This window comes from Macrotis lagotis, chromosome 8 (genome assembly GCF_037893015.1).
Source record: "Macrotis lagotis isolate mMagLag1 chromosome 8, bilby.v1.9.chrom.fasta, whole genome shotgun sequence".
Taxonomy (NCBI): Eukaryota; Metazoa; Chordata; class Mammalia; order Peramelemorphia; family Peramelidae; genus Macrotis; species Macrotis lagotis.
In genome coordinates, this window is record NC_133665.1 from 67,531,237 (window position 1) to 67,545,761 (window position 14,525).

At 34.6% G+C, this 14,525-nt stretch overlaps 1 protein-coding gene across 5 annotated transcripts in view; it reads right to left on the reverse strand.

The window, feature by feature from the left end:
• Nucleotides 1-14,525, reverse strand: part of GLIS3 (GLIS family zinc finger 3) — a 595,685-nt gene that overhangs the window by 377,359 nt on the left and 203,801 nt on the right. For all 5 annotated transcript variants that reach the window (XM_074197451.1, XM_074197450.1, XM_074197455.1 and 2 more), the window contains one exon: nucleotides 10,957-12,097. In XM_074197451.1, the coding sequence (XP_074053552.1) occupies nucleotides 10,957-12,097 (1,141 nt within the window). The remainder of the gene's footprint in view (nucleotides 1-10,956; nucleotides 12,098-14,525) is intronic.

Consider the following 14,525-nt stretch of genomic DNA (forward strand, 5'->3'; position numbering starts at 1 on the left):
GACTTCTTCTGACTTTCGGGGTGGGAAACATGGCATGGCAGCTTCAGAGTTGGACACGGCAGCCAACAACCTCATGGTGCCAGATGTGAAACTACATTCATTTCTTCCAGTTTCTTTTGCCCCCCACTCTCTGTAACTGAATCTACTGCACAATTGGTAGTGCTAGCCTTGATTGCATAATTATAGTATGAGTTCGTAAACCTGTCTGGAAAAAATAAAAATACTTCTTCCATGGCACTTTACTCAGAACTTGAAACAAACTAAAAAAAAAAAAAAAAAGATCAAAGAGATGCTAACTTTTTTAGAAAACTTTTTTTTAGATTTTTACTCTAAACAGTCAAGTCCTGTCTGGACTTGGAGTATGTCAGCACTTCCACTCAAAAATTGAAATTTTTTTGGTCAATTGAGCATCAATAAGTATTGAGATTAAGACAAGAGATTTTTTAAAGAAGGCTCCAAACTTATTTTACACACTTGTGCAGTAAGAATAAATTAAGGCAAACTGTGACTGAAATCCATATAAGAAATAAACATTCAAAGCTAGAGAATTGTTCTTTTTTTTTCTACCTTACCATTGGATAACTTGTGAAAGATTTTACAAAAATATGACAATAAAATATGCTATGCATGCACAAAATAAGATGAAGCAATGTAAAAAAGGAGCTAAAAGGGTAATGTTCTATTATGTACATTGATTTTTTTTCTTTCTAGTGAAGATGAATTCTCCTAAACAAATATTTAGCCTCTTAAAGAGGGCAAGATGATTATCTAATAACTTTCCTTAAAGTTGGAATTTCAGAGAAAAGAAATACAAACCACTACATGCTTTGAAACATTGGCCCAAATCTGCTACTAATTTTTCTTCAGGACAAAGTTCATGAAAGGCTAGTTCCTCAGGTAAACTGGATCAAATGCCTCCTCAGGGAAAATGAAATTATTCCCCTCCTCCCTCCAATGGCAGATTCCTAAATTGCTTGTGTGATGTGAAATCCGATTTGGCAGGTACCTTATAGACCTCAGCCAATGTCACATCTGGAGAGAATTTCTGAGGCTTCTCTTTTACCTTTGCTAGTAGATGTGAAGCCTAGGGTGATAAATGTATGTCTACGGGACAGTAGTTAGACATGCAAATATATGCACACATATCTCTTTGCTATAAGAAAATTCCTAAAAGATATCTTAGAGTATTGTTCTGTCTTTAGGGGGGAAAGTCTTAAAATTGTGTCTATAATATTGAATATTCAATAAATTGATGCCTAATGGAATATGAACTAAAAGCTTCACTGTCTCTGATTTTTGCCAGATGTTTCACTGGTGGTGTTTCAGACCTGAGAGATGAGGAAGATATAAACTTGTGATTTTATTCATTTAATCACATCAGTCATGTTGATAAAAGGGAAAATTCAATGTTTTAGTATTTTGACTAAATCTTTGGTAGTTTACTGAATCCAAGTAGCAGGAGTGTGCTTGAAGATTGGATATTATTTAAAGTAGAAAGATTACTCTTTCTATTGGAGGAAGAAATTATTACTTTCAAAAAGTGAAATCCTGGTGTTAAAGCTTAAGTTAGACATCACAGGTTGAAACCTGAGAACAGCCACTTACTATGAGGGGGACATTGGGCAGAACTTTTCCTTTCTGAGTGTCTCAGGTTCTTCATCTGTAAGATGAGAGAGAATAGGACTAAAGAATCTTTAAGATTTCTTCCATTATCAAACCCCACATCCTAATGATCCATTATGGTATGGAAGAGACTCTTGCATCTCAAAGGCTACGCCCATGGAGTAGAAGCTCTAGACAGTTCTCTAGCAAGCAAGGCAGAGAAGAATTCTTTGGCCACAAAAGCTTGTGAAATTAAGAAAAATACAAAAAAAAAAGCCCCACAAAATGATTCTCAAAATTCTCTATTTTGTTCTGATTTTAAATGGATGAAGATAGAATGTTTTTTTCTGTTTATGAAAACTTCCAGAAATAATTCATAAAGGTTTAGCTGCCCATTCAGGAAAGTCTCAGAACTGAGTTGACTTTTGTATGAAAAGGAAGATGATCTTATAAGCAAGACTACCCATGAAAAAGAAAAAATATGACATTGCTGACAAGACATCATTTTTATTTTTATCTTTCTTGCATGAATTTCATTTAGAAGAACTGCTGTTCAAATTAGAATAATTCTGAGGAACCACCTTATACCTATTGGATTAACTAATAGGACAAAAAGAGAAAATGACAAATGTTTCAGGGGGTGTAGGGAAAATGAGACATTAATGCATTGCTGGAGAAGTTGTGAAGTGGTTTAACAATTCTGTAGAGTAATTTGGAACTATGCCCAAAGGGTTATAAAACCATGCCTGCTCTTTGACCTAGCAATGCTACTACCAGTTCTATATTCCAAAAGAGATGAAAAACAGGAAGGAAAATGACATATCTCTATCTCTATCTCTATCTCTATCTCTGTCTCTGTCTCTGTCTCTGTCTCTGTCTCTGTCTCTATCTCTATATATCTATATCTATCTATCTATCTATCGATATATATACATATATATATATATATATATATATATATATATATATATATAGAGAGAGAGAGAGAGAGAGAGAGAGAGAGAGAGAGAGAGAGGTTCTTTTCTGGTGGTATGGACCTAGAAATTGAGGGAATGCCCATCAATTGGGCAATTGGGGAATGGCTGAACAAATTGTGGTATGTGATTATGATGGAATATTATTCTGCTATAAAAAATGAAGAACAAGATGCTCTCAGTAAAATCTGAACTTATATGAGCAGATACAATGGGAAATGTACTATAAAGTAAGAAAGCAATATTGCAAGATGATCAGCTGTAAATGACTCATCTCTTCTCAGCAATGCTATGACCCAAGACTACTCTGAAGGACTTATGATAAAAAAAATACTACCCATCCTCAAAAAATAGCTGACAGTATCTGAATACAGATTGAATCATTTTTTTACTTTATTTTTCCTGAGCTTTCCATTTTGGGGGTTGGGATTATTGTTTACTTTCACAACAGGACTATTATAGTAATGTTTTCCATAACTACATATTTTTAAACTATATCAAATAACTTGCTTTTTCAATGAGGGGAAGAAGAAGGGAGAGAATTTGGAACCAAAGTTTAAAAAATTCAATATTAAAACTTGTTTTTACATATAACTGGAAAAAAACAAAATAAAAATAACTAAATATTTAAAATGCAAAAAAACTTGCAAAACGAAAAATAAAATAAAAAATTGCTAACACAAAATCATTTTTTAACAAAGATGAGTTCCTCCAAATATCTAATTTCTTGCAAAAGAGTTAGAACTAGTAAAACTAACACTGTAAGAAATATTTTTATTAATGTTTATAATGGTGCTTAAATAGCACTTTAAAGCTTGCAAATCACATTACATATATATCATCTAATTTTACCCTCAATAAAATTCTGTAAGTTGGGCTTTCAAAACTAAAACAATTCTAAAAACAAAACTTCAAGGGTCATTGCTAGTTTTTTACTTAAAATACAGTGCCAGAATGCAGAAGCTTTAAGAACACACACACATACACACACACACACACACACATATATATATATATATGAAAAAAATATAGATAATCAATTACAAGAACCTAGTTTCTACTTCCCATTCTTCCACTAATTATCTGTATAACCAGGCCTAAAGTCAAGGTGACCTGAGTTCCAATCTCACTTCATATTTGCCAGTGATGTGACTTTGACCAAGTCATTTAAGTAGAATCTGCTTGCCTCAGTTTCCTGATCTAAAAAATAGGAACAAAAACAACACCCAACACCAAGGGTTGCTGTGATAAACAAAATAATAGTAGTAAAATGTTTAGCATATAGTAAGTGCTTTATAAATGGTAGTTATTGTTATCATCATCATCCTTTCCAGGTCTCAGTTTCTTCATCTATAATATGAGTGTGGGGGCAGCTAGGTGGCATAGTGGATCCTAGAGTCAGGAGTACCTGAGTTCAAATCCAGCCTCAGACACTTAATAATTACCTAGCTGTGTGGCCTTAGGCAAACCACTTAAACTGTGCCTTGCAAAAACCTAAAAAGAAAATAAAAGAAAATGAGTGTGGACTCTTAAATGATTCCCTAAGATTCTTTAAGTCTAAAAGTCTATAATTACAAGTACTAAATCCTAGTCTAGAAATACAATAAAAGTTATGATGTATCTATACCTTTTGCCCTTTCCTGTGATTCATAATGAATTAGTTTTCCACAAGAAATATCCTGGCCTAGAGATTCTGGAAGCAGTCAACAAACAGAGTAATACTTTAGGCTCTGAATTTATTTTCTTGTATTCATTTTTAAATGTTACAGAGATATCTTTAAAAGTGAACTGCCCAATATTCAGGCCAAAACAAATATTCTGGGTTTTGCCAGTCAAAATGCCTGTGGAGAAATGAGTCAATTCATACAAAATTCAAAGCTGTCTTTTGGTCAGTGACATTTTTATGAAAATCCATGGGTGGGTGAAAGTTTTGCAAAAATCTCTTTTATGATTGGTCAGGATTCATCCAGGAAAAATAAGCAACTTATAAGTGGCAGCCCATAATCCCTTAGGTCTCTTGTTCCCACTCCCTAAACTCCAGGCAAAATTACTTTCTATTGTGCTTGATGGCAGATCATCAATTTCTCCAAGTCCTGGCAACAATTTTACAGCCAGAACTTAATATCTCCAAAGCTCAAGTTCTTCATCTGTAAAATGGGGATCACAATATTTGCAGGGCAAATCTCATAGGACGTTTTGGTGGAAAGTTGCTCTGTAAACCTTAATGCTCTCTAGAAATTACATTAACACAACATTATGATGGTGATGATGATATATCCCTATAATCCTTCTACTCAAAAAATTAGTAAACCTCAACAGACTTCATTAAGAATTAAATTAAGGCTGTACTTCTAGATATTAAATAGTGTTCAATCTGATGAACAAAATATATTTACATATATCTGTGTATCTGTAAGCATATGTGTGTATTTCCTTCTAGGTTTAACAGAGAATTTAACTTTATTAAATGAATCACTGAATATGATGATGGGAATGATTAGGAGAAATCAATACATTCTTTAGGGTTCTCCTTTCTCTTGCTTTTGTGGAGCTGTTCCAGAATCATAGGACTTAATAGCAAAAGCATATTATCAGTAATTCATTTAATAAGTGTGGGGCTAAATGCGGAAGACAATCCTAGAAAACTGTCTTTTCCCCTTCTGGAACAATGATCAAGTCAATGGTGTAAATGCAACTAAACAGGGGATGACATTTATGACTCCACTTTCATCCAGATAACTTTTCAAACCAAAATAACCTCCCTAGACACCACTCCCCTATTAGAATGTAAGCTACTTGTGGGCAGGAACTATCTTTGCTTTTATTTTTATATCCCGTAATAAAAAAAACCTATTCTTCCTCTAAGATTTCATTCAGTTACCTCTTCCTTCCCTGTATCCCCACTCAATCATATGGAAATTCTTTCCTCTTGAATCCCATAGCAAATTAATGATTTTAAAAGTATTTAAGTCTTTTATATTAAAGTTCTTTACATACTTTTATCTAGATCTATAGCAGCACAGAATCAGGGGAGAAAAAGAAAAATGCAAAGATAGGTAGAGAAATAGGACTAACCCTCCCAATTTGATTACCCTCAAAGAATTTTTTCTGATTACAGATGACTTAACCTAGGCCCTTTTCCTTATAACCTGGCAAGAAGTGATCCCTCCTTTATTAAATCCCTCATTCCTTACTGACCTCTGATCTCTACTCATCACATTTTCACTTGTATGAGTTAAATGTATCTTATCTTCCTGTTGTGTTTCAGTTGTGTCTGACTCTTCATGACCCCCTTTGGAGTTTTTTGTTTATTTGTTTTGTTTTGTTTTGTTTTTGGCAAAGATACCAGAGTCATTTACCATTTCCTTCTCCAGCTCATTTTACAAATGAGGAAACTGAGGCAAAACAAGGTTCAGTGACTTGCCCAGAGTCATAGAACTAATAAGTGTCTGAGGCCAAATTTGAATTTGGAAAGCTGGATCTTCCTTATTCCATGTCCAGGACTCTAACCACTTAACTACCTAATGGCAGTCTTTTTCCCTTATTAGATTGCAAACTTCTTAATGACAAGGGCTGGATCACTTTTCATCTTTGTCTACCCACTGCCTATCACAGTTGCTCACAATGGAGTAAATGCTTTAATGATGCTTGTTCAACAGAATTGTTTTATGCACCCAAACTGATCTTGGCACTGCCCGCACTGGCAGTAGCCTCTTACAGCAAGCATGTTGTCAGTGGGCGGACCTTTCACATATTCCTTTTTTTTTCACTGTGCCTTTCATAATCGCCCTGTGTTGCCTGTAGTCATGGTGATTAGGCACAATTGGGCCATCATATCTGCTTGGGTCAATAAGCTAAGTGAGTGAAAATGATGACTAGCTCCAAAAATTGTACACACCAAATTAATCACAGTTAAACAATCATGAAGAAAAAAATACAAACTGTTTTAAAATAGCACGTTCCCTACATTGACACTATGTGATACAGCCACAGAAACCAAAAGATCATTTCATGTTTCCAAAAGAGAAATGTGGTCATTTTATCTGGCACTAACTGAAATTCTGAGTCTACTGCCACTAGATTTTTTTTTCAAGTGAAGAGAGATAAAATACCACAGTCTTGGGAATTATTTGTACCTGGAATCAAAAACTTAATGTTCATAGGGTGAGAAATAGTTACTGGCAATAGGTAGATAGAGATACATTTATTTGAGTGCCTATCCATATTTTCAGTGGCAGATAGTTCATCCATCATCAGTTGAGAACATTGCTAAATCTTTATTACACAATAATCTTGTTTGAAGTTGACAGTATTCCCAAGCAACAATCAAAAAACGTCTGACAACACACATCCTGGTTTTCAGAAGACACGATGACTGTGACTCATTCATATAGTTTATAGGAGAATATATAGCTTATTCTAAAATTAGAGTCCTAAAATTAAAAATACAATATTTAAGAACCATTGAGATATAAATATTGGGGACACCTAGGTTGCAAGTGGATAAAGTAACAAAGAATCCATATATAATAAAAAGCTACCTGAGTTCAAATCTGGTCTCAGACACTGTACACTTATTAACTGTGTGACCCTGGGCAAGTCACTTAATCCAATTGCTTCACAAAAAATGTAAATATTGATGCAGTATCCATCCATTCATTCATTCATCAACCACTTATTAAGCACCCATGATGTGCAAAGTGTACTATTTGGAAGCATGACCCTGCCCTCATGGAACTTTCAATGTAGCAAAAGAGACTTGACCCTTACACAAATAATAATGTTGTATAATACTCCACAATAATTAAAGGGTAGAAAAAGCTAGAATAAGAACCTAAGAAGGATAGCAAGAGTCATATAAGACATGAAGGCTGTGAAAAGAAAAGGGAAAAAAAAATCATATGTCAATGTTTTGGACTTCTGGGTTTTAATAGGCCACATAGTGATTCTATTAAATGTATCAGGAAAATAAAACAGACTTACATGTAATAGTCTATCTCAGAGGAGAAAGCAGTGGTGGATAGGGACAAAATAGAAGACAGAAATGTAACTCTGATACTTATCCTAATTGAAACAGTGAAAAAATTTGACAGCAGTTGAAAGAAATCCACCTTTGGGGCTTCTCTTTCACTGAAGTATTTATATTTTTAATTAAAATTTTGGAGTTTGACAATAGTTGACCTTATGCCAAGAAAGAGTTGGGAATTTGCAAATCCTTGTAAACAATGATTATGAGGGGGCAGTTAGGTGGCGCAGTGGATAGTGCCCCGGTCCTGGAGTCAGGAGGACCTGAGTTCAAATTTGGATTCAGACACATAATAATTGCCTAGCTGTGTGACCTTGGGCAATTCATTTAAACCCACTACCTTGTAAAAACTTTAAAAAAGCAATGATTATGAAAGTCACCGAATGATAGAAAAATTTAAGAAATATTTCTGGAAAATTCATTTTGCAATGTATTTTAATAAAGCCAAATACAGTGACTTTTCACCCAAGGTTAGTCAGAACTAAAAGTTGGGACTGTTTTCTTTTAAAGCCTGAAGGTTTTTCCTGACTAGAATTCAGTTGCAACCCACCAGCATGCTCTGAATAGTAAATATTATTTCCTACAATTCTCTTTCTCACTCTGATACATGAAATGTAGAGAACTGAAATTATAAGGTTTAGCTGGCTAAAACATTCTTATTCTCCTTACTGGTATAAACCAGGATTTTCTCAATATATCAGTTTCAGGTTTCACCTTAGAAATAACAACATAATGTCTCACACAACTTCACAAATGCAAAAAAAGATCAAAATCTTTATTTTGTCCAAAGAGTTTTTTAAAGTTTGTTTTAAATTTAACTATTATACATAATAAAAGCTACATGTAATAATAACCTGAAATCTGTTGACACCTATTTTGTTTGCTCATATTAATTGAGGACACTCAGCATATCATGTTGACAATCAAACATAAGCATATGGTAGAGATTCTTTATTTTGAAGACCTGCCATAGAAGGGAGAGGAGGCTAGGAGGAAAGAGTCATAGTTCAAGTCAGCACCTTTTCCAAGAGATTTATATTTCAGACATAAGAAAACCAACAGCATTGCCAATGTACAGGGAATTCTGACTTTTCTAACTTTAAAGAAATGTTTCTTTCCATCCACACTAATAATAATTGCTAAAATAACCTATCTGAGGTAATGCAAAATGAGGTAATGCAAATCTTCCTGTAGTTTCCAAGACTATCATAGCTTAGATACCCTCCATTAAGGTTATGAGCAAACAAAACAGGTGTCAATTGATTTCAGGTTATTATTACAGGTAACCTTTTTCTATATAGGATCATAAATATAGAGCCAGAAAGAATCTGAGAACAAATTCCCTCATTTTACAAATGAGGAAACTGAGACCCAGAAAGGTAAAATTACTTACCTAAGATTACATGGAAATAAATGGGACAGGAGGGATTTGAGTTCAGGTCCTCTGATAGTTAGATAGCTCAGTAGATAGAATACTAGACTTGAAGTAAGGAAGAGTTGAATTCAGATCTGAACTCAAAAAACTAGCTGTATGACCCGGGCAAGTCATTAACTACTGTTTGTCTTAGTTCACTAGGGAAGGAAATGGCGAACTTCTCCAAATATCTTGCCAAGAAAACTATATGGGGTCATGAAGAGTCAGAAATGATTGCATGACTAAATAACAACAATAACAACCATCACCTCTGGATCCAAATACAGTCCTCTCTCCCCTGTACTATGCTGCATTTCTATGACCTCTATATAGTATCAGAGTATCTGCTAGGTATAAAATAAAGGGGGAGTCACTTATTTTAAAATAGCTATTTAGATAAAAAGCAAAAATAGTTTTCAGAGCTTACACAGTGAAAGAAAAAGGAAAAAAAATCTTATTATTCAAAGTATCCCCTCCAGAACTAAAGGAGTTTTTTCTTCTTGGATCTCTTTCCCAATGTCCTTATACTCAAAAGAGGTTTGTGCTTGGTACAAACCTGCTCATGTGAAGTCCTGCACATTTTAACTATAGCTATCAGCCATTATAACTCACTTACCCACCTGAACAAAATGGCACGAAGAGCCTATATGAGCATATGTAGCATAATTTTTACTAGGAAAACTGCTTAATAATAAGTTCTTTTCCAAATAGCAATCTTTCCCAATATTTTTTCATTCCCTTTGAGAAATGGGGTTGTTGATGCTTAGTATTTGCTTTAGATAAGGTCCAAACCTTCCTTGCTGATAGTGCATGCATTACCCAGATCAGTCAGTCATAGATTGATTCCATTGGTTTGGAGAAAGGATAGTACCAATGTTTGAATATTTCCTTCAATCAAGGAGCCCTTACTTTATATAGGTTAGCATCACAGGACAAATGGGTCTAGGAAGCATCCACAAACCAAAGAAATATTCTCTTATTTGGCTAAACACTGACAGTTTAAGAATGCACAAGAAATATTTTACTCAGAAATCAGATGCTATTCCCCTACCCAGCTCTTATTTTTCTTAACTGAGCATATTTATTCTTCACCCAACATGCAATGGTTAAGATGATTTATCCAGGCTTGCCAGTTATGTTTGGGGAAAATTTTATCATGGACTTCCTACAAAAATTAAACTTTGATGTCCCACTGATGTATGTGAATCACTACCTGGGAAATATCCATCTATATATTTGTGTACAAAAATGCTTGGTACTGACACACACACACACAAACATACACATACGTGTGTGTGTGTGTGTGTGTGTGTGTACATATATAAATACTTGGTTCTCAAGTAGTACCACTGAGATAATAAAACATTTTCAACAGAGCTCTGTATGGTAGAAAAAACAAACTAGAAATGCACTCACCCACTGAAAAATTAAACAAATAAGGACATATAATAAGAGGATATTGTGACATAAAAATTATAAATATAAGGAATTTTTAAAAGCATAGGAAGACTTTTATGAACTGATTCAGAAGGTAGAGAGAGGAACCAAGCAAACAGCATACATAGCAACTAAAATAATTAGGATTAAATGAACACTAAAATGCTATTGAATTCATGAACACAATGACCATTCTTGGTTCCTCCCAAAAGGGGAACATATATATCAGTGGAGATGGGTGAACATCATGGACAATGACATAATTACTTAAAAAATGATCGATTTTCTGATTGAGTTTAACTTAAATTTTTCTCTTCTAGAAAACATGATCCAAACATGATCCAAATAAGAGCACATTGGGAAATGATTTTAAGATTTTTTTTAAAAAAGTCAAAATTAAAGTTATTCTTTGAATAAAATAAAATATGTTATTGAAGAAATACATGAATGCATCTAGAAACACATGAAAACAGACCATTCAGGTGTGGGCTTTTAAGACTCACCGTACACTTGTTCGGCTTCTCTCCTGAGTGGACTCTCATATGGATCAACAGTTTATATCGGGCATTGAATGGCTTATATCTTCTAGGGCAGCCAGCCCAAAAACAAGTAAAGTCCTCTCCTTTCCTCTGGTCTATGTGAACTTTCTCTATGTGCCGTACAAGCTCCTCTTGCTGGTCATATGTGGCACTGCAGTCAATCCAACGACAACAGTGTTTTCCATTAAAATCATCTAATTCTCCATCCTCTTCATGCTGGGCACCTTGAGCGGATGGGGGCAAAGGAAGTGGGTGAGGATGGTGAATGAGCTCAGGCTGATGGAGGTGCTGATGGGCATGGTAAGGGGGTGGAGGGCCTTGTGGTGGTGGTGGTGGTGGCGGCAAAGGAGGAGGTGGGGGAGGAGGAGGAATATCGATGACATTACCTGGGAAGTCATCCAAGCGTTCACTTTTTAATAAACCAGTTGGCTGGCTGTCTGAAACAGACAGACCCTGTTGTACCACCATGTTGTTCATAATTGCTGATTGTAAGCTGCTTTGCTCCAGCTGCTGCATACGCTGGTATTCTATCATCCCATTCTCATTGTAAGCAGGGATGGTGACGGTGCCACTGGTAACCAGAAGACTTCGCTGAGTGCTTGGGATAGAACACGATTGTGGAATACAGCTACCCCGCACACCTAGAAAATGTCCATAGACCTCTGGTTGTGGGGAGATATTCGCAGGTGATGCCCGGGAACCATTGATATAGGCAACTAAGGAAGTTGGGGAGGTCCGGATGATCGTATTAAAGTCAATGCCAATGCCATCAGACAAAGGCGACAAGGAAAGAGCTCTCTTCTTAGAACGGGCTGAGTGAGACCTGGTTGAAGAGTGTCTGGGGCTAGGGTAAGGCGAGTGGCTGCTTTCCATGCCAAAAAGATAGGATGGCAATGAATTGGAGACATTATTGTTGGACATAGGTGTCCCAGGAGGGATGCTAAGTAAGTCTCCCAGATCACTGCCATTCTGAGAGCCTGAGTTGGAAGGAAGGGAAGGAAGAGCCCTGTAGCCATGAGACCACTCTTGTTTCACACTCAAGGCTGACTGACTTTCTGACAGACTCAAAGTTGTGGATGCCAAAGACTCCCGTGACATGAGGGACCTAGAATGGCCAAGAGAAAAACAAAACAAAAACAAATGTTTTAGTAGTCTTTTGATTTCAAAAGAATTAAAAGAATATTAACAAGTATATGTATCTTTCTCTAAATCATGTATCAAAATAAATAGCCCCAGATCAGGGTTAAAATAACACAAATCTTTTTCTTCTATATCATCATTTATTGTAAAGAATTATAAAATTTGATGTTCACAAGAAAGATAAAAGATCTATTGCTAGGAAATAATTTTGATACTCAGAACTGACTAATAAATAGATCTTGATTTGTTTTTGTTTTTTGAAACACTGGTTGGAAGGAGAAACAAAAGAAAAAAAAGAAAGAAAAGAAAAAAAGCTGAATATTTTATAGGAGATTAAGCTAGAGATCTAGGAACAATTTATGAATTCCTCATAAGCCAAATTAAACCAGCAAATATCAGCTATATATAAAGAATTATACTGAACATTAATAATTATGCTCCTCAACATCCCCCTCCAAAAAAAAAAAACACACTTCATGGAGTTTATTGTATAGTTCAGAAAACAAAACATTAACATGTTAAAAAATACTTTCTTCCTTTTTTATTTTCTTCCTTCTATCCTTTCTGAATGCATCAAAGAAATGAAGAATTAAGATAATATTTCAAGACAACCATGTAAGTACAAAATATTCATAATATAGTATATGATTGATTAATAATTATAAAACAATCATTTCAGGAATTCTGAGTAAGGAGATAGATGTCAATTTAAATGAGGATAATCAGGGAAGATTTAAAGAAGAAATGAGATTTTAATTTGCAAGCTTGTAAAAGGAAGATTATTTGGATGGAGAGAAGAATATTTTAGGCATATAGAATGTTATGTCCCAAAGCACAGAGATAAGGAAATAAAGAACAAAAGGTAGAAGTTATAGGGAGAAGAATTCAACTCCTTGTGAAGAAAAAAACTCTCTAGCAATTTATACTATTTTTTAAAAATGAAAAAGGTAGTTGCAGAGGATAGATAATCATCTATCAAGCATGTTAGAAAGGGGATTTCTAACTAACTAGACCAGATAGCATCTAAAAGGCCATCAAAAATTGAAACTCATTTACTGTTAGAACTACATGACTCCATGTATAAATCAGGTGAGTTAAAATGAAAGAATCAGGAATGTGGTTTTTTGATAAAAAGGTAGAAAGTAGGGTGGGATCAAATAAGCAAAGACATATTATTATCAGTAATAACAGTAATGGGTTCTATAGATATCTTCATATTTCAATTGTAAAATCTACAAGGTTAAAAGCAACATCTAAATTACTTTCAATTTGGGCCACTGTACAGCAGCACTGCATAGTATATAAAAGGTAATTAATAAATAGCGATTTAATGAATGGATAGATTCCTAGACATTATTCTTTAGAGTTTAACCAAGAGATAGATGAACACTATGCATAGGTGACAATGTTACTTCATGACTCCTAGAAATCTTTGTTTTTCATACCTTAAAGCATTATAGGAACATCAAATAAAATAAAATAAAACTAAGTTCAGCAACTGATAACTCTTTAGTCAATTATGAATACAGATGTATCTCATACCCCTGTATTATATAGCATGACACTGGAATCAGAGGCAAACTTGAGTTCAAATCCTGCCTTAGACATTTACTGTGCACCTATGAAAGGTCATTTGACTTCCTGTGTCTCTAAATCCCCTAATCTATCAAATGAATTTACTACCCACCCTAAAAGAATTAGTGACCAGGTCAAGTGAGGGAGCATATACAAAACACTTTGCAAACCATAAAGTGCTATAAAAATATTATTACTATTATTAACCTTGAAAAGGCTCATCCTAGAAAGAATACAATTTCTCATAATTTCATGTACAAATATAACTGAGAGAAATATTCAAATGTCCCTTCCCAGTTCCAGATGTTATGATGTCAGAATCTTTTATCCATAATATCTTTTGTTGATCTTGACTTAATGATCACCAGGGTCCCCTTCAGCTCTGACATTTAGAAATCTAACACAAATGGTTTATATTCCTGCTTTAGCCACTTAAAAACTTCATCCTGTTCTGTAATTAAGCTGCTTCATATACATACATATATATATATATATATATATATTTCTGCAATAGTAATTACAAAAATAAATGTGTTAGAAATTTCAAGGTTATCATAAGAATATATATGCCTCCATTTAGCCCACTGCACCAACACTAGATGGGTCTAGAAAACTGGGCTGCCTTTATCTGTAGTTGCATTGGCATCCTGTTGAGATGTGATTTTATTGATTTGTCTTGGACCTAAAAAATCAATTTTAAATCAAAGTTGCCTAAATCCTCATATGGCTTTTCACACTGAATACCATAATAATTTCTGCTAGAGAAGAGCTAACAGAAAAAAAGAAATGGAATAAAAAGCAAAGTATATCATCCAAGG